Here is a 26,307-nt window from a genome sequence, read left to right on the forward strand (position 1 = left end):
TTATTATTAACCTCAAATATTATCTTGATTGATAATTAATTATGGATTCCCTTCTTTAACTTCCAGAACACACAAATCTGTTTGAAAACCTGTACTGTTCAGTCTCAACAGATTAAGTGTTGTTAAGAGGCCTGAATTTATAACAGTGTGATGTCATGTTACAGTATGTATCTTCAGTTAGTTTTGGTTTACTAAAAAAGCAAAAAGAAAAATACCTGTTGCCTCAGAGAATTATTTAAGATAATCTTAAATACTCTTAAGGAATTTTTTACCGTGTATTTTATAATATTCCAAGTATCTTATGATATAGGTTAGTCATTCACAATTATTTAAAGTATGGCTTCAATTACATTTCTCAACGTTGGACAGAGATGTTTGACAGAAACGTTTAGATTTTGGCTAACATATTTATATAGAGAGAAAGATAGAGAGAAAGAAATGCCATTTTATTGAATCCAGAAAGCAGTTTATTTGATGAATGTTATTAAGCTATGTTAGTGAAAGCATAACATCAGATGTTATGTTATTGGCTTAATAAATATCTATATTTAATAAATTATCAGTAGCATATTTCAAAAATAATTAAAATATAAGAGCACAGCCAACAGAAAAACAACACATTTCATTCTGCAGGGTCAACATGAATACTTCAAACTCAGAAGGACAAAATCCTGGTGAAATAAGATGTTCAGAAAATGACGAACTACAAAGATGAGAAAGATGAGTTTCCCAAAGGCTCAGCTCTAGGCATGGCAGAAAAAAACTTAGATGCTGTTCTGAAAAGCTGGCTTCAAGCCCAACTTCATAGCCAACCAGTCTAAATGACAGACAGTGTCTGAGTTCTAATCAACCTTGACTCTGAGGTGACATGAAGTTTATCAAGCACAGGGTCAAATCCCCCGACCCCTCCCATCCTAGGTAGAAAGAGGCTGTGTTCTTTTGGGAGACTGCAGGTAGACATCATTGGGAATTAAGAACTGCAAGAAGCTGTGTGTGAAGTTTAGGACAAGGAGAGGAATTTCTTCAGCCTCTCTTAAAAGGAAAAAAAGTACCCTTTAAGAAGCTGGGGAAAGTACAGGGAAAGCAAGCAGAAGGCTGTGGCTTGAAGAAACTGAATAAGCAAACAATTGTACCCAGAAAATTATGGTAGTGTTTGTATTTAATATTTTGCTTCTGGAATTTCTGAATAATTGCTTTCTGGATTCATTAAAATGACATTTCTTTCTCTCCTCTATCTTTCTCTCTATATAAATATGTTAGCCAAAATCTAAATACCTGTAGACTACATCTCTGTCAAACGTTGAGAAGTGTAATTCTGAAGCCATACTTTAAATAATTGTGAATGACTAACCTATATTTGTCTGCACTAGCTCAGTAATACTGTATTGTTATGCAGCTTAGACCTTCTTTGCCGCAGAGTTGCATTATCTTGTGGTCTGCCAGATTACCATTTTCCTGTGCATTTCTTCTCTTTGAGGTTGTTTTAAGATACACTTTGTGATTTTAACAACTCTGTTTTATCTCCTATACAGTTGAGTCTTGCAAGTGACCACTTAAAATTAAAAAGGACTTTTTACATTTTCTGTTTTCCTATTTTTCATAGTTTGATTTTATTAATTTTATTTTATAGATTGGCCTACCTCCCAAAAAGTGGAGAGGGACAAAGGGGCTGATTTCCCTAGCCATATGCCTCAGTGCTACAAGACCAGGAGGTGGTGCTATAGCATTCATTTCATTTTTCCCTCATGTTTTCCCCCTTTTAATATGCCAGAAAAGTAACACAAGTATAGGAACCCTGTCTTTCTTACATACTTGATTTAGGGGGGAAATGCCAGCTGAGATTTCCCCCTGGAAGGTAGATGATAGCAGCAGACATTTTTCAAACTGCTGCACAAAGGTAGGAGGTGGAGCTGTGTTATGTACACCCAAAGGGTTTCTGGGAGGAGAGATTTGAGACCTCCAACCTTTCACTATACGGACCTAGCCAAGCTGCTACAGGTACTAGTAGTTCAGAAGAATCTCTCTGTAGAACTGAATTAGTGGGCAATTTTGGGAGATTGTATTTCCTCTAATATCAGTTAAAATTCAGAGGTACCTCATATGGAGTGAATTGTGGTAACCCAGTCTCGATTAAACTAAACCATGTGATTGAATCTGACAGATGTAGCTGATATACCAACATAACTTTACGGGCACACCTGCCACCTGAACAGGAAAGGCAGAAACTGCAAATCAGCATTTTCAAGTTGAATATAACTCTATCTAAGGCAGGGTGATTTATTCTTAAATTACCAGTTTTTTAAAAAAATGAGAAATATCTATTACCTGGATTAAAGTAAGATCTCTTTAGAGGGACGTGCTTCCTCTCATGCTGATGTGTGGTGTATCAGTGGCTATCCAGGAGGTGCCTTTAAGTCCTAGCCCCCTTGCTTGGAACCCCTCCCAGTGAGGTATACCTGGCACCATCCTTATTGTCTTTTTGCATCAGGCAAAAACATTTTTATTCTCTTAGGTCTTTTAATAATGTATTTCTGTTTTAATGTTTATTTTGTATGTTATTTTATAAAATGTCTTATTGCATGTTTTTATTAATTGTTTTAACCCATCTTAATTGTAAGTTTTAATTCTAAACCACTTCAAGCTTTCTTTAATGAAAATTAATATTGAAATGTTTTAAATAAACACATTTAACATACCAATATTGTTGCTTTTTAGAAATCCAGATTTATTATACAATAGATGGATGTTATTCTTTCACATGCTGTACCCAAGCACCTTACACTTCCTCTTTTTATTTTGACTGCATTGATTGATACAAAAGAAAGGAAAAAAAGAAGAAAAGCATAATGCAAAGTGAAAGAATAAATTAGGATTTAACAACAAAGAAAGGAAAATGAATGAATGAATGAATAAATAAATAAATAAATAAGAAAATAACTCAGTTTTTGAACTATAAATTTGGAATCATCCAAGAATCTACCTAATATTACTAATAATTTAGGGTCCCTGGTACTGTTAATTTGTCCAGTCCAAATTCAACAGTCAAAAGATGTTTTAATTGAATATATTGCAATTCACCTCTTTGCACAATCCAAATTCTTCCTGCAAAACAGTGAATATTATAAAAGGCTGATTAATAATAAGATGTTCTAGAGTATTAATACTGTTTTTGCCTATGAATTTCAAAAGAAATATTTACCTGTCATTTTCCAACTAGAATTAACCCAGAGTGTAAGTTTCTCACAGGAAGAGGTTTATATACTTCTTTCCCAGTGTCTTCCAAATGCATCTTGCATTCTTTATTGCTGGAATCTCCTTAGCCTTCTACTTTATCATTCTAGTGCAGGGAATGAAGCGCTTTAATAAACCAGTGTTTTAATAGGTTTCCAGAAGCCAATTTTATCAAAAAGACAACGAATGAACCAGAGAAGTATGCTGGAAAATTCAAACTCTGAAACTATTAGAAAAGCAGAAGGAAAAGGAAGGAGAACACCAATGCTGCAGGGAATAACAAAGACTACTGGGTCTGGTGAGAAACTCTTTTTCAAGTTGTGCTAATTTTATAGCTCCTATTTATACTTGTATGGAATTTTGGGGGTTGATTTCTTGCTTACTGTAGTAAAGAGAGAGCACATAGAACAATTTCAGCTCAATTGTAGCTGAAGGAGAAAACTTGACCAAAGCTGATTCAAGTTAAAAGTTACTTTAAGCTTATATATGAAGCAGGTCCAAGATATGTATTATACTCCCAATATGCAAGGACATCTTCTAAAGATAAAGAGAAGGGCAGCAGTATGGACTTCTACCTCATAGTCTATGATTTCTCACATTTCATTGGTACCTCTTGTGGCACTGAGATAATGTGAATATCTATTTTAAAGCTGCATTGCCTTGGTGATTTGAGGCAGAACTGTAGTAGTCATCTCTTTATTTTGGTCAGTGACCAATGTAACCTTCAGCAGAACTGTAAATATATAATTGCCAACCTTCCATAGTTATTGTGAGTTGTTCTGTCATAGCCTCTAGTTAGAAAAAAATATATAATACTTCATCCAGATGTATGACCACTTTTCCTATAAATTAAATTTAATTAAATGTAAAAAGTTTCCTTAATATAGAGAAACATACCAGTTTTCAAAACAGGCTATATGGGAGCCAAGGATGAAACTCTTCCATCTCAGTTGACTAGAAAAAAGATAAAATGGTTTATCTCTGACATTAAAAAAAGAAGAAGAAGAAGAAAGGAAGAAAGAAAAGACCAGGAAGAAAACTAGGGCTTAGGAAAAGAAAAATAGTGTTTTTTTAAAAAAGCATCATTTCTCCCAGGTTTCAAACTGGCAACCTTATCTATGCAAAACAAAGAGAACATCTACTATGCTGTTAGAACTTGTTAGAGTGGTACTCTAACAAGTATAGAACTTGTTAGAGTGGTACTAGGTGGAAAGAAGCATTTTATTTTAAAGCTGCTAGTTCTGCCTGCACATATATGTATATTGAAATTTTAACTTTGTATATGTAAATTTAACTTTACTTTTATGTATTTGTGTGTGTGTGCACACACACACACACACGAAGACAGATATGAAAATATATATGTTCTGAGAGATCTGTCCATAGAAGGAAAGCAATTGGCCATTCCTGGAACAGAAAGGTGGGAGGCCCCAGCAGGAGGGAAATTGTTCAATGTGAGGATATGGTAACCCACTGTTTGCACTGAGTAGCTTTCAAATTATTGCTAGAGCAACTGTCTGGGCTGCGCTTTCTTAAGCCAGCATAGAGTTAAACCAGCATTAGCACAGGACAGATAAGTGCAGATATGCCCATTCTCTCATTGCATTTGTCAAAATACCTCAAAGATTAAACAAATGGTTTAAAGGATCTACCATAAATAACGTGGTCCCAGAATTTATTTATTTATTCATCACATTTATATAGCCTATATTTCAATTATATAGAAATAGAATGTTTCTTCCATCAGTGTGGAATCATTATACTTAATAACATGTTTAGGAAGTTAGTTGTAGGCAAATAAATTATAAAAGCCAATTTTGTCTTCAATACAGAACCACAAGATGTCATAGGACAAAGAAATGGCCCTACTCTGAAGACAAAGAAGAAACCTCAAGAAAAAAAGAACTTATTCCAGTCCTCTAAATTAACCATAGATAGCAAAAACCTAGACAAGGATCTTAAGAAAGGAAATATTCTTACAGTAGCTCAGCAGCCCTTGGCTAATTCAATGGACTCTACTGTTCAGACTGCTAACAATTCTTCTGTATCAAGTGAATCAAGCAACTCAAATCTTCCACCCATTAAAAATACCCTTATAAAGTCCAAAGAAGATGATTTTTACACAGTGTTGTGCTCAAATGTGGAAGCATCTGTTGGAGTAAATGAAGACACCAAAAATGATAACTTAGAAGAACTTCTTTCTGTTGATCTCAATAAACCTCCTCTTCCTGATCAAAGTAGGGGTAGTGGGATATCTTTAACACAAGTGGAGCAGCATAATTGTGAAACTGGAGTTGGGAGTGATGGAAGAAGGGCTGAACTTTCCCATAGATTGTTACGACAACATGATGTAACAGTGGACCCAGCTATTGAACCACATTCAGTAGGACAAAGAAAAGTAAGAGATCAAAGAAAATCTTATGCTCTTGAAGAAAACCTTTTGGAAGAGACTCACAAAAACGAAAGTGAACATTTGGAATTTAATACAAAAAACTCACAAGCTGAAAACAGACCAGGAAGTACAGCAGCTGTTGAGGCTCCTGGCAATTTAAATTCTCCTGAAGACTGGCAAGGGAGCAATGTCTATGGCAGAGAAAGACAGAGTTTTGAGAGCAATCAAAGATATTATGCTGGTCTTGTTACTTCAGCTAGACCAATAGTGCAGAGGCCTTCTATGCGTTCTACACTTAATATCCCAGGCACCTTAATACAACCTGCAAACAGAAGTGACATTGCTGGCAATGTGGATGTTGCTACAGCTTCTGTGCAAATCACAGAACTGAATGGAAACGCAAGACTAACTGCTCGCAGACAACTATCTCCCATAAGAATCAGGGATTCCTTTTCAGGTGCTGAAAGTTGCCAGTCTTCATCACCCACAGTCAGCACCTTTGAGGATAGCAGCCTGCTTGAGGATAATATAAGCAATGGTCTCAGTAGCATATCTCCAAGCACTGCTTCTCATGATGAAGATAACTTTCTGAATTCCCACAGTTCCTCATCATCAACAGATTCTTCCCCTCCATCTCTTTTCCGGACAAACTTCACAGCACATCTTCACATGGCTGGTCCTTTACCTGATCAAGTTCCAATTTTCCTGACAGTATCTGATTTGCGGAATCAAAGCAACTATATAAGCAGTACTACTACTTACAATTCACTAAGTACCAAAGAGATTAATAAACCTGAAACAGACCCTGAGAAGCTAAAAAAGTTGCAAGAGAGGTGAGTAAAAGATAGTGGATGGAGGAATATTGACACTTATGTATTCTGTCTGGCATAAGTACCAAGAGGAGAAATTAATGGAAATCTATTTTTCATTTCTAGAGTCTAAACCTGCAAGCCATAAAATGGGATATTTTGCATAAGTAATCAGATGGAGAAATATCTCCAAAGATCTTCCAGACCTTGATGGAATGGACTTGGCATACAAGAAAATAAATTCTTTGGTAATTTACATCATTTGGATTGGAATGTCATCACACAAATGATGCAGTGATTCAAATGATGTAGTTTGTACTATTTGCGTAATCACTCTGATATATTCTTCAGTTTACTGGAGTTTGGGGAATAATGGATGCTCTCCCCCTCCTCCCTTTAGGTTTCATCAAATCACATTCTTACAGAGACTTTAGAATTACTGTGTAACCAACAGTATGTTTCTATTTACAGGAACATTGATTGATTGATTGATTATGTGCCATCAAGTTGTTTTCAACTCCTAGCAACCACATAGATAAATTTTCTCCATGACAATCCATCCCTAACCTGGTCTTTCAGGTCTTCCAACAATGCACTCATTGCCACTGTAACTGAGTCCATCCGTTCTTCAGAGGCTCCAACATTACAGCTTTCTAAAAATAAGTAGAAATTGAGGAAAATTGAGATACTTTCTAAACATAATTAAAACTTAATTCAATTGAAGCCTGGAAAAAGAGAGACATCCCTTTTGCAATTTTGTATTATAATTAAATTGAGTATATGGTGGAAGCTACTCAGCATGCAAGAGAGAATTCAAAAGTAACAGATCTGTTGCTTTTTCCTGATGCTCTATACTTTTAATAATTTTCAAACATATTCCAGGCATACACTTTTGAATACCATTCTTCCAGATCTTTGATATGAATTCAAATTTTGCAACATTGTAAAATTCCCTTGTATTTCCAGTCTCCTGGCTGAAGACTCTGAAGAGGAGGGAGACCAGTGTCGGATATGCCAGATTGCAGGAGGATCTGTAACCAATCCTCTGCTAGAACCTTGTGGATGTGGAGGAACTCTTCGATTTGTTCATCAGGAATGTCTAAAGACCTGGTTAAAGGCTAAAATAAAATCAGGTATGTTTACAGGTTCAAAAAATGAACAAATATTAGCATGAACATTTCGGAAGTTTCATCGTGTTACTCAACCACATTGACATCAAGAGAAAGAAAACTAGATTATACTGTTTATCACCTTCCTACTTTTGTAATAACAGAACAATATGTTATTTTTATTTTTGCATTTTTATTTTTGCTTTTATTAATTGAATACAAAAAATAAGAAACACTACATAAAATTATAAAAAAGGAAAAATAATAAAACTAAAGAAAAGAATGAAACAAGAACATGTGGGGAATATATTATTGGACTTATTCACATATAAAAAAATTCTACATAAGCATTTCAATACATTGTAACAATACTCCCCTCACAGGGTTGTTGTTGTGGGGAAAATAGGAGGAGGAAGGAGTATTAGGTATGTTCGCTGCCTTGAGTTATTTATAAAAATAAAAAAGGCGGGATAGAAAATAAATAAATAATCCATAGCTAATCTTAGCTATGTATGGATTAGCTGTGGATGATTTTTATTTTATTTTTTTATTGATTGCTTAGTCCAAAATTAGACTGCTGGTTATGCTCAGTGTGCATGTTTTGGTAAGCCTACTTAAAACTCCTCAACTAATTATTTTGGTGCAGTGCCTCAAGCCATAGGAAAAACGATTAATGACAACTATACACACTTTCCATTATTGAAATTAATGGGTCTTAATCGTATTTACTGTATTTATATGAAAGGAAGATAACTCTGAATTTTAGACCCCACCCTAATCTCAGATATCTCCCAACCCCATTTACAGAATTAATTGAGGGATCTCATTATCCATGGTTTCACATATCCACGCTTGATAAATAAATGGCCTAAACCCACCATTATCCATTTTTAATATCTGCAGTTTTTGGTATGCTGTTCTGAGCAGTCTATCTTTTGTTCATGGGCAAGCCTCCATCCAATTTCCTAGCACTCTGCAATGTTCTCATTGTACGTGGTTGTTCTCTTCCTGCATGTTATTTTCTCCACAGCAGAAACGAACAAGTGCACAGCAGAGAACTCTACCTCCATCCCCCCAATTTCCCAGGAATCCTAGAGATCTGTAGCATTCTTAGGAATCACAAGCAAGTTCATAATGGAGAGCTCTGTTGCAGATAATGACAAATGTTTGCACAAAATGTTGCCCTTGAGCAAGAAAGTAAAGCAGCTACACTTATTGGCTTGTGGGGGCAGCGCTACATCTTTGTATGGCATTATGGCATCAAAAGTCTGCTATGTGCTCCATAATGAAAAGAAAGCCCAGAATTCTTGTGAGCATGGCCCCCTGGAATGGATGGATAAGACCTTCAGCCTGTCAATAGAGGAACAAGCTCAAAGGAATGTATCATTAAGCAGACCAGTAATCTACAAGTGATTTGTGACAAAGGGAGATGAGCATGGTTTCCAGGTCTGCAGGGCCTGGTTTCAGAGATCCAAGCATTACTGCAGCTTCCACAATGTCAACATGGCCAGGGAAGTTGCACTGGTGAACCACAAGGCAATTCAAAGATATGCAAAGGAGTCCTAGCAACTGAATGATTCCTGAAAGTAGAGCAGAGCCAATCTTGATTGCTCATGAGACCAACCTTTTTTGGAAGTGAGTATCATTCTACTACTTCATCAGCAAAAAAATTCAAGGCTGCTCACTACTCTTCTGGTGTGTGGCAATGCAGCAGGGGACTGCATAATCAAGCCCACATACCAAGCAGAGAATCTGTGTGTCCTGAAAAAGGAGAATAAAAACCAGTTTCTCATTTCTGGTGAAACAACAGGAGAGTGTGAGTGACTATTGCATTACTGGATCAACAACTGCTTTCTATTTGAGGTGCGGGAATATTTTACCTTTGAAAGCCTGGCAATTAGAGTCCTCCTGCTGCTCAACAACATCCCTCATCATCTTGCAGCTCTGCATTCAGACATCTGAACCTGAAGATCCATCTTCTTGCCACCCATCACCTCCTCTTGATCAAACATATGGACCATAGTATGATTGCAACTTTCAAATGCTGCTACATTTACCACACCTTCAAGACAATACCTGATTTCATGGAAAGCAATTTGGGGGAGTGGGGTGTCAGCAGTTGCTGGAAGAACTACACATCATGAATTGCACTGAGAACATCATAACATCTTGTGCAGAGATCAAGTCCCAAACATGAAATGCATGGTGGAAAAAGTTGTTTCCTGGGAAAGTATCTAAAGGGCCATTTTAGGGCACCAGCCATCTCCAGGAGTGATTACTTCCCTCCCCACCCCAGGCAAAGTGGCAAACCCAGGTCTTTAGTTGTTTTCGAAAGGCCACAAGAGATGGAATCTGTCTTATCTCTGGGGGTAGGATATTCATCTGGCGGGGTCCAGGAAGTGGGCCTTTTCTGCAGTGGCCCCCTGCCCTAAAATGGCCCTTTAGATATATATGAGCGGTATTTTAATTATCATCGTCATCTAGATTTTATACTATATTTATGTCTTATATTGTATTTGAAATTTATGTTTATAATATTTTAATGCTTTTGTCGCTATTGTAAACTGTCCAGAGTCCCTCCTATGGGGGGGAGATGGGTGGTGACAAAATTTAATAAATAAATAAAAACTGGCTTGCATTTACGACTGGTTGCAGCGTCCCGCGGTCATGTGATCACATTTTGCAACGTTTTTTACCGTTTTCCAGCAAAAAACGCCCATTGGAGAAGCCGGATTGACTTAATGACCGCCGTAAAAGTTGGTCATAAAATTGGGTCCGGTCACGTGGTGACTCGACTTATGACCGCAATGACTTATGATGGAAATTCCAGTCCCAGTTGTGATCGTATGTCAAGGACTATCTGTATTCCAGAAATGCATAAATACCTAAATATCTACACATAAACACCTATTCCCATTCTTCCTTCCACCAAAAATTGGAAAAAAGAAAACCAGATGGAGTGAAAAGAAGTACCTGCATTGCCAATGAATGTCAATGAGGCATGGGGAAGAGATTGCTGGATAAGAGAGGAAAGACAAGAAAGAGAATGGCCCTGATTAGGTGTTATTTTGTTTTTTGTTTTTTTACAAAACGATTAAATTGAACAGTCAAGCAGCTTCTCCCGATAGTGACTGGTCTCAAAAGCATCCATTCTTTTCAGAAGTGAGATCTGCAATCATTTTCATTTTTTCCACTCATTTATTTTTACCAGCTTCTTCTGTTCTTGGCAATGAATGCAAGATTATTTTAGTCCTCCTTCACAAGTAATGAGGTGTATGTTGGGGGTGGTGGAATCTTTCTATCAGGTAAATACAGTTAACTGAAAGATATTCCTGTCAATGTACACAGAGTCTGAAAAATGCAAGTACTGTTAGAGAAAAATGCACATAAATTCTTAATACCCTTAATTTATCCCTATCTCCATCTCCATCTCCATCTCCGCAATCTCTATCTCTTGGTTTTCAGTAAGTTGTTTAAAAAATTATATAGTACAGAGTGGATTATAAATATGTATCAGTTATTTACAGTCATACTTGGGTAAAGATTTTTGATTCCCAAAGAAAGGATTAAATTCCCCTATCAAAATTACTTGGTTTCTTGATAGGCTTGACATTGATGATGGGCAGAAGCATCAGCCTTTCTTCCATTTTCAGAAACAGCTGGCTTAATGGCAGTTAAAACTCTTATAAAAGAGCATTTATTGAATTGTTGTCTCTTCTTCCTAATGATGTTGGCAGTTCTAGCTGTCTTCACTGCATTGTTAGGGCAAAGAAATATTTGCATATATCAAATTAAAAGAACACATTTTCACTTAGCCTATGTGAAAGATGCTATTACAAACAGAAAGTTCCAGCAGTATTAAAGAAGTCCATTTATTAGGAGACTGGCTGGCCCATCTTGCATATTTCTTAAGCTTTCTAAAAAGTGGCACCCAGAAATTAGAGGAATATAGGTTATAGAAGGACAGGATCTGTATATATAAATAAATAAAATCTATAGTTCATGGGTGCTAAGAGAACAGAAAAAACAAGTATTCCTCAAAGAAGCAGAAATCCTTATTGTATCTTTTTGGATAATATTAAGTGATAATGTAGTTCCTTCTGTCTATATCCTTGTACTTTACAGATGTGAGAGCATACTGAGATGTGAGAGCACATTGGTGGAAGTTTTCAGTTTCTCTTTTCTATAGCAAGTAGCTTCTCCATTGTGGTGTCTGTGCATCACACATAGGATTTTATATACGCTCAGAACTCTTATCAGGAACCTTATATAGCTGAGGTGATCTTTAGATGGGAATCTCACCTCTATTCTGCAAGACTACATATATGCCTCCAGTTCGTTTTTTTTTTTAGTTTTACTGCTGCACAGCTGCATTGTTCTGCATCCATTTGAACAGCTGAGCTGTACCGTTTATTTCTTACTTTTCATTTCTGGTCATTTTCTTCATCAAATTTCCACTTATTCATTTTTCATTTTGTTTTCTTGGTAAAACACCATTAGTAAAAAGACGATTGAGGGTTGCATGCACTGGTTTCAGACTTCTCACACTTAAGCTGCTAGTACAATAATTTTTAATAAATGCTCAAAATGGCAGTAAATTGCCTCCAACACATAAGCATTTTATTTCCCTATTTACTTAAGTGAGAGCCAGTTTGGTGTAGTGGTTAAGTCATCAGGCTAGAAACTGGAGACCATGAGTTCTAGTCCCACCTTAGGCACAAAGACAGCTGGGTGACCTTGGGCCAGTCATACCCTCTCAGCCCTAGGAAGCAGGCAGCGGCAAAACACTTATGAAATCTTGCCAAGAAAACTGCAGGAACTAGTCCAGGCAGTTACCAGGACTCAACAGTGACTTGAAAGAACAAAATGAATAAATACATAAGCAGTTAGAAAGTTGGGGGTTTTATCAGCACTGGATACATAAAATTTAGTAGTTCATAGTTTTTGGAGTAATAAATTTGATACTTTTGACCTATTATCACCCTGTTATTTATTCAGAAATGTTGGCAGATTGCTAGGAAAGCATTTGGCCCAGGAGAGATCAGAAAAGTCACACACCAGGCATTTCTATAAAAATAATTTTATTTACAGAAAACATATTTAAAAGCTTCTGCATTCTTACAGGCTCTCAGTGAGAGCTGCTTAACTCTCTACATGCCTACACAGAAGGGAAACAAACTAAAATAAGCCCAGGCAAGTTCTTCCCCCCAGGTGCAAAAATTAATAACTGAAAAGAGGACAATTAAATTCAACCTCTTCACCTGGCCAAAATGATTAGTTACCATAGTAACCTTAATCTGTAGTAGAAAACATATTAACAAGAAATTCATTCAGAATATATAGATCCCGTTACTAGATGAGAAATATGTTGTCAATGTGTCTCCACCATCCACCCATTTATGGCGAGATGTTGTAGCTTATATGTTGTTTTTCATAGAAGTCCATTAATAGATTACTATTTCTGGAGCCATTGTGCATGCCATAGCCATACTTTAATATGCCAGTGTCATTGATTGCTAAAAATTACAAAAATCTAGGATAAAAGATCTGAACCTACTTCTACTTGGCAAGAGAAGGTATAGGGCTAAGGAGTTGATTTAAGCAGCATAAGTAGAAAAAAATTGCTACGAAAGCAAGCATTCAGTAAACCCTCAATTTAATGATGACACAACATCTATTAAATAGTCAATAGGACTTTTGAGCCCACAAACCTGTACTATGTTTTGATGCTAATTATATTGGATAACTCATTTGTCTCAAGTAAATGCCCAATTTTAATTTGAATCTTGAAAGCGTGCTGCTTCTATGTATCTACTGCAAATAAGGCAGGAGTTCATGATCAGATGAGTCAACTAAAAGCTTTCACACTGTTATGATGGAATCTCAACAAGTGTTGAAAAATCTTAGAAAATATACGTCCCAAATATCAGCACGTATGAACAACACCATGACTGCCACTAACACTGTGTGAGACAATGCTTGTTTATGTATGTAGAAAAGACATAATGTCCACATAAGCCATGACTATTGTCCAAACTGCTTCACCGGACAATGGTTTTGTCCATTGCTTGGAGCATGGTTCAAATTCCAATCTTGTCTGTAACACTGGAGGACTTCAGTGTTGGAATTATCAGGGATCAACTCAGCATTGTCTCATAAGTATAAGGGGGGTCACTCTAGCAAATCGCATCTCTATTGTGCTTGTGGGATGTCACGTGGGTCACCTGACTTCCTCTTCGGGCTTGGGGATTAACAGTCTCCATTACCCTTCTGGCAGACCTGCAAGCAGGAGCTGCTGCAGGAATGCAGCCCTCCCCTTACCATCTCACCTGCACGCAGACTTTCTATTCTACAAAGAAAGTGTCTACAAAGAACCAGTGATTAAGTTCTTTCTACTATGAATCTACTTGTATCCAGATCTACTGAGTAAAAGTAAGCTATCTCTATTTTCTTCATCTAACTACAGTGTGAAGACTGAATTTATTTCTGAACATAATTAAGCTTAATGTGCAAGTTCTCTTTTGGTTCACGCGTCTACTCTGCAAGATTGCTGTTAGTTGCTTGGAGTTCTTTTACTAACCTTTAAAAACTCCATCATTCAGTTCAGCCTAGACAAATCTCCTTATGTTGGTAGCAACAGCAATGGTCCCATTCATGCAGCTGTTCATGAAGGTACTTTAAGTAAGGCATGGCCTGACAACATTTAGATCTATATGTTCTATTCAATATAAGTAGTTCCCTTTAATGGTGGATGAGATACAACAATTTGATACTGCTTAAAATGCTATTAAATAAAAAAACAACACTGTGATAGCCATCAATGCCTAATGGAACAGTTAGGGCCTATTATAACCAATTGACCATTCATGGATGGTGGATATACCACCACCATCTCCTCTACAGGTGGTTGTAATAGTAATGTTAACCATGGTAAGAATTCTGGATTTCCAAGGCTGCTAGTTCAGTCCTTACAAACTGAAAGGACTGAAGGGTAAAGGGAATTATGCACAATAGAGATAGGCTTCACAAGTAAGAATTGCCTTAGCTATTTCCAACTATCTTTTTAAAAAATGCCTTGGCTAGAGGAGGTTATGTATAGTGGTTTTTGCACTCACCAAATCGTATGTATGATTGCACAGATGAGTGCTTTAAGAATCATAGTTACACATTAGAATTCTCTTCTTTCTTTTATGAAGAATAAGGGTTGGAATAAAGTAAGAGTACCAGAACATATGGCTGCGAGAGCTGGACCATAAGGAAGGCTGAGCGAAGGAAGATCGATGCTTTTGAACTGTGGTGTTGGAGGAAAATTCTGAGAGTGCCTTGGACTGCAAGAAGATCCAACCAGTCCATCCTCCAGGAAATAAAGCCAGACTGCTCACTTGAGGGAATGATATTAAAGGCAAAACTGAAATACTTTGGCCACATAATGAGAAGACAGGACAGCCTGGAGAAGATGCTGATGCTAGGGAGAGTGGAAGGCAAAAGGAAGAGGGGCCGACCAAGGGCAAGATGGATGGATGATATTCTAGAGGTGACGGACTCGTCCCTGGGGGAGCTGGGGGTGTTGACGACTGACAGGAAGCTCTGGCGTGGGCTGGTCCATGAAGTCACGAAGAGTCGGAAGCGACTAAACGAATAAACAACAACAACAACAACAACCAGAACTGAAGCCTAGTCTTGGAAGTACAAATACAATAGTGAGGCAAGGCAGCCCCCCATTTCCCTTTCCTCTTAAGGAAACTCTTCCTCTTTTTCATTATGTGGATTGAAATATGGCAAGAGAAAAATGGCAGCATTGAGAAACAATAGTTTGATTAAAAACAATCTGTCACCTCTCCTGGCTAAGCTGACTATTCCCCTACTTCCCACTCTGATAGATGAGCAATAACACTGTTGCCCAGGAACTAGGTATGTTGAAGATAAATCCAGAAACTTTAGCGTCATGACTCTATTTAGAATTGGATGTTAAGTCTCCATTCCATGTTTGCAAGACCGTTTGTCATGTGTGAAATTGAAGGAGGAAACACCTGTTTTTATGTGAGAGAGAGAGAGAATGAGAAAGAGAGAGAGGGAGGAATACTTACAATTTGACATGAATGATTTTTATGTCTTAAATTTAAAACAAAATTAAGCTCTTCTTTCTAAGCAGTGCCTTGGCTATAGTTAGCCTATTTTTTTCTTTAGTTTTATGGCCTATAGGAACAATATTCTATGATGATACATAGATAGAAACAAAGAAGAGAAATATGAATGATTCCTCAATCTTTCAGCATACTCAAGCATTCAACAAATTCTACCTCTGTTGCATAAAACATCAGTTCAGAATAAAAAACTGATACATCCAAACCATATTGAGTTTCACTGTAGGAATTTATATTTAGAAAGTAGAATATCCAATATCAATGCAACAGTCTACATCTACTGTAGCTAGGTATCAAAACTTAAACATCCAGTGTCCAATTAAAATTTAATCTGGTAATATCTTCTCTGCTTGCTGATTAAGATTTGGAAAAAAGGTGATTGGTTCATATCAGTACATCGTATCTGTATCTTTTCTTTGATATCATACATAACAGCTGCAAAATAAATCATACCATAGTGCTTTACTTATATCACAAGCGTGTCTTGCAGTACTTATTCTCATAGTTGTGAACTTCACAGTGGTGTTGTCCAGCATTATCTGAAGTATTTTAAACTGATGCCCATGAACAACTATTCTTGTTTTAACATTATATTTAATTGTATGTACTTTGTCTTTTGTTTATTTGATATCAATCCAATAAACAAATACTTACCTGAAAACACAATATATGATCCTACTGTTATATTACATTATATTTATTTTACATTCCATTAATTTTTATTTTTATCTTTGAATAAAATATATTCCATTATTTTTTCCTTGTAGATTTATATTTAAAACTCAATTTCAGTTATTTGTCTAAGGAAAGTGCCAGCACATGGGATTCCATTCTTTTTCCAAACGATATCCAGTTATTTCTCAGTGTAAAAGGTCCTTGATCCTTTTAGTTTGCTAGAGGCTTTCATTGTAGTGCATGGTTGACTTGCACTACTTTTCCAACTGCTTTTCATTAAAAATTATTTTATTATACTATACTAATAAGAAAAAATAGATGCATACAACAGTATTAACAATATAATTTTAAAATTAATAATCAGAATAATAAAAGGCAGGGGGGGAGGCCTGGAAAATTATGCTATAAACAGCACAACAGCAAAGAATTTACCATGTTGCTCAAAAGTCATCATCCTTTGCTGAAAAAAATTATTCAAATATTGACAAACTTATTTCAACAATGCACTGTTGAAAATGAGGTGTAGATTTCTTCTTCCAGTGTTGTATGAATATTACTTTTAGTTAGTCCACAAATCTGAAATAACAATTCTTGATGTCTGGATAAAAACAGAAGTAATCTAAGAAGTGAATGCATGAAATTCCTTTGGTTTGTTTATGAAATGTAAACAGGGTCAGGGCCCAGGGTTGGGGGGAATCAATTAAAAGGCCTGTCACCTGATCCCCATGTACCTCACAAGGAAATTAGCACTGAACATTTATGTGGCTTTAATGTCTTATACTGCTAAACCAATGTAAGGTTGCTCTAAAGCAGCAGTTCTCAAAGTGCCCTTTCAGGGGGTCTGTGAAGTCAAATTAACAAATATATTAACATTTCTCAGTTTTGATTTCTAATATAGTACATTTCAATAGATGACTGATGATGATGATGTGCCATCAAGTTGTTTTCGACTCCTAGTAAACACATAGATTTTCCCCATGACCATCTTATCCCTAACCTGGTCCTTCCATTGCCACTGTAACTGAGTCCACCTACCTTGCTTCTGGTCATCCTCTTCATCTCTTTCCTTCCAGCTTTCCCAGCATTAGATCCTTTCCAGAGACTAGATCTTTGCATAAGGTGTCCAAAGTAGGATAATTTGAGCCTGGTCATTTGTGCCCTGAGTGAGAATTCTGGGTTGATTTGTTCAATGATCCATTGGTTTGTTTCCTTGGCTGTCCACAGTATTCTCAAGAATACCAAAGTTCAAAGCATTGATACTCTTCCTATCCTGCTTCTTCAAAGTCTAACTTTCACTTCCATAGAATATCAAAGGGAATACCATGGCTTGCATGATTCTAATCTTTGTAGGTATAGACACATCACAGCATTTGAATATCTTTTCCAAAGACTTCATGTCTGCTGTACCAAGATATATTGATTGATATAACCCACATAAACTGAAGCTCTTTGGGGTCCTCAATCAAACCAATCAGACCAAAATGTTTGAGAACCCCTGCTCTAAAGAATATGAATTTGACCTTAAAATGAAGTTTATAAACAAAAATTGTTTTGTGCATATTGTGTCCTGCTCCCAGTCAACATGCACACACAAGCACAGATAAATCTGTAATAGTTAGTACTGAGATGGGAAATACAGGTAGGAGAAATGGAATAAGAATTCTCTCACCCACCCCAAATGCAAGTCAAGTATCTTTGAGGGGAAGTCCAAGCAATCAAGTCTAGAGCAGCAGGCAGAATCATTGTCAGAAGGGAGCCCAAAGGTTCAAGATACAAACATAGGTCGTAATCCAGTCGAAAGTCAAAGAGCAGGATTCCAAGAGGTGTTTTTACAAGAGAGTTCTGGGTAGTGTAGCAGTCATTCCCAATGAGGGATTGCTTACTAGCAGTGGCTCTAAAATAGCGTCTCCACCAGGTGTAAGCAATCACTGGTGAGAATGCCCTTGCATCATGAGGAGCCACACAGATCTCTGTTCTGTATTTTGCTTAGCTATATGTACCTTAGGGCTGGGAGCAGCTCCCAGATCAGGCCCCTGATTCTCTGCTGCTTCCAACAGCTCAGAATGCTCTGCAGCCAAATCTGCTCCAGATGTCTCCCTGCTGCTTTTATGCAGGCTGCTGTTTCACAGGATCATCTGAAGCAGCCTCCTTCTCAGAGTTGGAGCTGGTCCTGACAGATTGGATGCTTCTAATATTTACTAAAGGTTGACTGCCATTGCCTTGCATACTGAAAATGAATTCAGGAGTTGGAACATTCACTCATATTGTTTGGACTTGTCCTATTTTTTTCACCTGTGGGGCTGAAATCAATAGGATTGTTAATATGACACTGGATCAGTCATTGTATGTTAAAGATGCATATAACATTCTTGGCTGTATCTCCCCTATTTAGAATCAAAACAACCAAAAATTGTGGCTGAAAGATCTATTACATAGCAGTGGAAGGAGAATTCTACTTACGGTTTGTCTCAATGGATTGTTGGCCTGTGGTTTTTTGTCAAAAGATGAATTAGTATTTTTGGTTAAAGAGCCAAGGAAAAAGAAGTTCAAGCTATTTTTATTCTCCAAGCTATTTTTCCCTTTATATTTTTCTTATGTTACATTGGATTCTTAATATTATTGTGGTTTCTGTTAGTTTGATAAAATAAATCAGAAATCTACATTTTAAGTTTTCCTTTTTTTTAATGATCATTGGCAAAAACTTGGCCTATTCCAAACTTGTGCTATGTAGTATGTATTTGTGAACATGTGTGTGTGTGTGTATTAGTTGTTAGGAATATACAAATGTTACAACTAGCACTGAAGTTCAGCTGCAGCCCAATCGATAGTAGTTCTTCTGTGTTCCAATAGATTTTCTGAAATTTCTTCAATATTATTTGTACAGAGCCAGTTTGGTGTAGTGGTTAAGGCATTAGGCACAAAGCCAGCAGGGTGACCTTGGGCCAGTCATTCTCTCTCAGCCCTAGGAAGGATGCAATAGCAAACCAGTTCCAAAATCTTGCCAAGAAAACTGGAGGGACTTGTCCAGGCAGTTGCCAGGAGTTAACACTGACTTGAAGGCACACACACACATTATTTGTACATCTCAGGCATACCAAGTAAGCTGTAAAATAGAAACCAATATGCTAACATCAGTAAATAAAATACTTACTGTATAATGTGATCGTGAATACAAAATGCACATACAGCCCTGAACTTTAATTAGGGGGAATATTAAGCTTTTTAAATTCCAGAAAATCTATCCTGCAAGTAAGATAACAAATTCTTTATGTTCATTAGGTGCTGAGCTTGGTGCAGTGAAAACATGTGAGCTGTGTAAGCAGAGTCTCACTGTAGATCTGGATGACTTTAATGTGAATGACTACTACAGGAATCATCAGCAGTCTCGGGTAAGAAATCAACTACTCTGGTAAGTCCATTCTGTGGCACTTTATTGAAGAAAGCAAGTACCTTTGCTAATCTTCCTTGATGAAAACTCAGCCTCCTTGGAACCCAAAAATTTAAAGGAGAATTTTCCATTTGGGTCATGTAATGTCTTCCTAATCTTATCCCGTCTGTGAAAGAAATAGCCTTATATAATTATTAAGGACATTAGTATTGAGTGATTATGTCCCATGAAGTTGATGCCAACTCTAAACAACCATAGAGATAGATCTCAGGATGGTCAGTCCCCAACCAGGTCCTTTAGGTCTTCCAATGGTACACCTACCCTTCACTGTAATTCAGTCAATCCACCTTGCTGTTGCTCATCCTTTTCTTTCCTTCTACAGCATTATAGACTTCTCTAGAGAGCTAGGTCCTTACATAATGTGTCTAAAATATGATAATTTGAGCTTGGTCATATGTGCCTTGAGTGAGAACTCTGGGTTGATTTGTTCTATGATCCATTTGTTTTCTTGGCTATTCGTGGTATTTGCAGGAGTCTTCTCCAACACCCTAGAAGGCAGAAGCTTTCCACCATTTCAATATCTTTGTTGTCAGTTCTATGTTTGGTTGCCATACCTATTGTCAGTAGTTTGGTCTAATTTATATTTCACTGTGCTCCTTGACTTTCATTACTAGAGCTTGCAGATTATTTGCATTTTCAGCTATCAGAGTAGTGTCATCAGCATAGAGCAGGTTATTGATGTTCCTCCAATTTTAAAACTACACTCATCTTCCAGTCAAGCCTCCTTCAGTGTATATTCAGCATATAGGTTAACTAAATAAATATATACAGCCTTATCTCACTGCTTCAGTCTGTTTTACTATGTTCTACCTAGACTGTGGCTTTCTGTCCTGAGTATAGGTTTTGCATAAGGACAAAGGATTCCCATTTTCCTAAAGACATTCCACAGTTTGATATAGTCATCACAACTGAAGGCCTTCCTATTATCACCGAAGCACATATTGACTTCTTTTTTATATTTTTTTGGCTTTCTCAATTATCCAGCAAGCATCAGCAATAATGTCCTTTGTTCCTCAGCCTCTTCAAAACCAGCTGTTTCTTGGTTTTGGCAGTGTCAGGGTCAGTCTCGCTTCGCAATAAGGCACGGACTCACTTAATAGGTATTAAGGATTTCCGCTTTATTGGAATGGTGGCTGACAGAACGAAAAATGGGAACGGGGGTGCGGTGGTGATGCGCCCTGGTTATACCCTCTTGCGGGGTCCCGTGCTCCTCCACCCTTCATTGTCCCCAATCCCTCTTGATGGGCTCCTTGATGGCTGCGTGGGCGTTTTCCCGGTGTCTTTCCTTGTCTTCTTGGTTCCGGTGTGTCCTCCAGGGCACCAAGTGTGGCTTATCGCTGCTTATCTGAAGCCCTTCTTTTCAGCTGTATATGAGTCCATGGGTGTGGGTGCTTTGGGTGCTTGGATTAAGCACTGTTTTAATTATCTCCTTCCCCTTTTCCTTAATGATCATGATCCACGTTGTGAGGCTCTTTATGCCTTGCAACGGGGTCATGACAGCAGTCTCTTTTTACACTCATCATTAACAGCTTCTTTGATTTCATTCCACAGTTCCTCTGGGTCTGTATCAATGAGGCTCAGGACTTCAAAATGATTCCTGATATTCTCCTTAAAAATGGTGGGTATATTGTCAGGATCATATTGTGGAAACTGATTAAGTTTGTTCTTCCACTTTAGCTTGACTTGGAATTTGCACATGAGCAGTTTGTGATCTGTTCCACAGTCAGCACCTGGCCATGTCTTTGTTGTTATAACCAGGCTCTTCCACCTCCTTGTACCAACAATATAGTCAGTTTGATTTCTGTGTGCTCCATCTGGTGATATCCAGGTATATAGGTATCACTTTTGTTCTTTGAAAATTGTGTTAGCAATGGAGAAATAATTAGATTGGCAGAAAGTGATAAGTCATTCTCCTGATTCATTTCTGTACATGAGCAGCATGTCTTGCTTAATTATTCTGTTGATTTTAGATTGAACTTGGCCATAAAATTTGTCAGCCTTCTCTTCTGCATCAGTGATTGAAGCACAAACATGGATAATCATTGTATTAAAGGGTTGTCCAAGTCTAATTGATATTATTCAGTCATTAGCTGCAGTGGTCCCAACTGTGTTTGCTATATACTACGTAACTATGCTGTTCCTTCTTTTTCATGTCCTGAGTAGTAAACAGTATGATCTTCTGACTGAAAGTGTCCAGTTCCAGTCCATTTCAATTTGTTAACGCTTAAGATGTCAATGTGTAGTTAATTGATTTCATCTTTCACTGTGTTGACCTTTCCCACATTCATGCTTCTTATGTTCCATGTTCCCACTGTAATTCTGTCTTTGCAGCTTCAGATTTTCTTTCCTACATGGCAACATCAGCAGCTAGACAACCCTAAGGCTTTAATCTACATACCATTAGTACTCCAAAAGATCCTTAGTTCTTCCTCAGTAGCATGTTAAGTGCCATCTAAGCTGAGGGGCTCCTTATCCAGCACTATATCATCAGTCACTTTGTCTGTCTATATTGTTTCCTTGGTCAAATACAAAATTGTTTATGACTGCCTTCTCCCACACAGTATAAAATGATGATTTTGCTTTTGTCATTAAAGTTACAAACTGCCTCCAGCATCTTCCTATATTGTTGTTGCCTAATATAAGTGCCTACTTGCTTTAGCTGAGCAACTAGGATGATCTTCATGCCTTGGGTGATGCTGTAGGGAATATAAACTCTTGACATGACCTTCCAGCATTCTTTGCTCATCTATCTCAGGAACATCCCTCTGTCATGATGAGGTACCATATTAGGATGTGAGAGGCGGAAGCATGCTAATATGAAAGTTGACTTTTCCACCTTAAGTTATCACTATCCCAACCACAGCTTTGATATTGATACATATAAAGTCTGTAATGATTTTTCACCCATTACCTAGGAGGCAAAGTCAGGTGACCTCTTGGGGTATGAGTAGAAGTATTTCCTCACTCTGCATAGATGTCCAGTACAAACCACAGTGATGAAAAAAATAATGAAATATCTGTCATGACAACACAAAGTAAACGCCGGCTATTCAAACATGTGTCCTATATGTAAGTCATGTGGCTTTCATTGCAATGCACATTTCATCATTTGCCCCACTTTGTTTCCTGCTCCTCCTCCTCTACATGGATATCTATGTCTCTCTACCAGCTGTTCTTTCTCAAATTACTTTCATACCTGCCACCTCCTCATCCCTATTTTTTACCTGAAATTCTCTCCAGGATTCCAGTGTGGTAGAGGAGAGCAAGCCAGAGTTTTCTGGGGGGGGGGAAAGAGTTTTCTGGGGGGAAGAAAAGACAAGCATTCTGTATTAATAATACTCTGTAGAGACTAAAGAGGATGACCTTAACAGAGAGAGGGAAGATCTTTTACCAAAGCAACAAAGGAGGAAACACTGCTTGAGTCCAGAAGATGGGGGTGGATTACAAAAACTTCTCAGGAACACACACACACCCCAATTCACATGCTTTTTTGTAAACCACCCACAGTTGCTTCGTGCGAGATGGGCGGTGATAAAATTTGAAATATACACACACTATATATAAATATAAATAAATATAAATATTTCTTGGTCTGGTTTGCCCCATAGGGCTGACATACTCTGAAATGAGCAAACCTCCATTATTTATTTCAGGAAAAGTAGGAGTAGTGTAGCACAATTGCATATTAACTGTATGTCAGGGGGACATCAGCCCCACATTTCCTCACTGCTGTATCCAGAAAATAATGTGGGATGTCAAACTGATTTTGTTGTTGTTGTTGCTTAGTTGATTGTTTCTCTGTATTAGTCATTTTGTATCACTTCCTTCACCCTGCCCCATCCCAATGAAGTCAGAGAGGTAGTTGCCCACACCTAGTCAGTTTCAACTATCCCACTCTGTGGAACATAGTTAGGTTAATTATCATCATTAATGGTAGGGTCTGCTTCCCCCTTCTCTGGAGTTACTTCTGCTCTTGTGTCTTCCCATACAATTCTTTATCTCACATTATTTTAACTTGGGCAATGACCAAATGCTGAGTGGGAGGAGGGGAAGACTGACCAACCTAGAGAAGCCTAAGTAGAGTCATGAAGTCAGATCCAGTCCATTTCTGCTAGAGCTCTGAATGGTGGATGTTTTCCCCACTCTTTGGTGAGCTGCTCAAGGGGAGAGCAGCAAAGCCAGAAGCAAAATGCAGTAATCTTCCCAGCAGTAACTGGCCCCCTCGCAAATCAGGACAATGACATTTGGCAATGACAGAAAAGATGTAACAAAGCCAAAGTAGGAATCAGCAACGAGGACAGCAAATTTTATGTAGGGATAGTTTTGTGCCAACTGAAAGATGGATGGCTAGCACCTCAACTCAATATTGGGGAAAGGCCTTAAGCTTTCCTATTTTAAATAATTCCAAAAGTTTCAGCCAAGCTTTTAAAAAATAGAATCTTGAATAATTTGGTGCCTTAAACGATGTGGATTATATATGCAAAGAAATTTTTAAAAACTAATGTTTCGCTTTGTATCTTGCTGGCTTTGCATTTACTTTTTAAATTAAAACACCTTTCTTAAAAAGTCAAATGGTATACGAAGTCTGGTGGGTACTAACATTAGCATCACACTGGAGATCCCAGAACTATGTAATATTATTACTCTATGGTTAATGGCTGTACAGAAAGTAATTTGCCACAGAGCCAAACTGGTCCAGTCTCTTTTGTTATAAATTCCCAGATTTCTCAAGCTAAAATAGCAGCTTGCCATGAGAATTGAAGCAAGTGTCAGGAGAGAGGCATCAGTTTTCATAGATTGCTTATTACCTCAAAGCCACCTTTAGCTATACACCATTTTATTTCTTTTAAGTGCAAATATAATATAATTAGTGATCATACTCACAAGGATTAATTTGGCTTGTGGAAGTATTCAATTAAATCTCAGGTTCCAAGCTAAGAAGATTTTTTAAGATCATGGAATGAAATGTTAGGGATGAGAAGGGAATATATTTCATTCATGCCTGTCTGTCTGTCATCATCCATCCATCCATCCATCTATAACAAAATAATCTTAAAGAGAATACCAGTTTTACCTGTAGGGAGTAAATATCACCTTTTGATGATATTTAGGAGATGACAATTTTTTACAACAAATAGATTTTATTTTGAACATAATGGGTTTTAACGTGGGAAGAGAAGACTTAAGATTTGATAACTCATGTCCAAACTAGCCTGTCCCCCCTCTAAGGATATAGTATATATATTTTGTCTACCCCATCTGCTTGAGCTCTGGAAAAGACAGCATGGCAGCCATTTTGGTAGCTGGATTTGTTACTGTCTGAGTGTTTTTTTTTTATCTTTAGACCTGATGGACTGTGATGGATGGATGCTTTTCTTGTGAAGTGTTAGGTAGGATGATCCTTCCCCTACTGAGGGGCAGTTTGCCCTTTACCTGGGTGAGAGCTGGGGAGGGGGGTTGCAGTTGGATAACCCTTGTTTGAAGGTAAAGTGGGGTAGCCCTGCCAGGTCAGTGAAAGGGATCTCATTGGAGGCTGCTTGGTTGGGGTGTGATACTGATTGGACTGGGGGGGTATTATCTGAGATACTGGTAGTGCTGAGAGCATGAGCTGAAGCACCCCGGGACCCCAGATACCCTCCTATGGCTGTGTTGGAGATTGGAGTGATAGAGTAAGGTCCTCTACCTTGGGTATCAGCCTATATGGGTTGGAGGAGGAAGGGTTTTCTGGGGCTTAAGTGGCAGGAGACGGGGTGAGCCACTCTTGGGGAACGTGGCCTTGGTGTTTCATTTCGGGGCAGGTTCCAGCTCCCTTGGCTCCACTCCATGCCCCAGTCAGCAGAGCTTCAGAGGCCTGGGCTTTTGACTGCTGTTGCTGCTTAATGCCAGGTCAATCTGTAATAAGGCCATTCTCATCTGTGATTTGATCTGGCTGGGTCGAGAAATGTGCCCAGCTGGGTTTTGGGTGTGGCATCAGCTGAGAACCCAGGGCAGGGCTGGGGGTTGGCAATTGTCATTCCAGAGTCTCTAATGAATTTTGGAGGTACTGCTCCACAAGTTACTGGATGTAAGACCCTGTTCATTAAGTTGGGCTCTAGGGATCAGTTGAGAATATTGCTATTGTTATAGGCTCCCTGCTGCATGGCAACCTCCCTGCCTGGGCTCCTTGACTCCATTTCTGGGTTGGCAATGGAGTTTCCCAGGCTTATCTTCCTTCTCTGGGGGTGGGATCTGAAGCTGCTCAGGAGCTCATGGGGGTTGTCCATGAACTCCTGAGCAGCCTCAGATCCCACCCCCAGAGAAGGAAGGTCATCCAGGGGCCAACATGAGATATTGGCTGCACACCTGATCTGGTTTTCTTGTCAGAGCAATGGCGATGTGCTCAGGAATTTAGGGGAGCTCTCTGTGGCACCCCTGTCATGGTCAGATCATGCCCTGATAACCATGGGATTTTCTGGCATTACTCCCCACTGGAGGGAGGCAGGATCTATTTACTTGCTCC

At 38.1% G+C, this 26,307-nt stretch overlaps 1 protein-coding gene across 1 annotated transcript in view; it reads left to right on the plus strand.

Annotated features, from left to right (window-relative positions):
* The window catches only part of MARCHF10 (membrane associated ring-CH-type finger 10), a 71,843-nt gene that overhangs the window by 36,452 nt on the left and 9,084 nt on the right, over positions 1-26,307 (plus strand). Inside the window, exons 6-9 of the mRNA XM_063300430.1 lie at positions 3,383-3,529; positions 5,064-6,456; positions 7,399-7,565; positions 19,640-19,749. Of these exons, the coding sequence (XP_063156500.1) occupies positions 3,383-3,529; positions 5,064-6,456; positions 7,399-7,565; positions 19,640-19,749 (1,817 nt within the window). The remainder of the gene's footprint in view (positions 1-3,382; positions 3,530-5,063; positions 6,457-7,398; positions 7,566-19,639; positions 19,750-26,307) is intronic.

Source organism: Candoia aspera, chromosome 4 (assembly GCF_035149785.1).
Source record: "Candoia aspera isolate rCanAsp1 chromosome 4, rCanAsp1.hap2, whole genome shotgun sequence".
Taxonomy (NCBI): Eukaryota; Metazoa; Chordata; class Lepidosauria; order Squamata; family Boidae; genus Candoia; species Candoia aspera.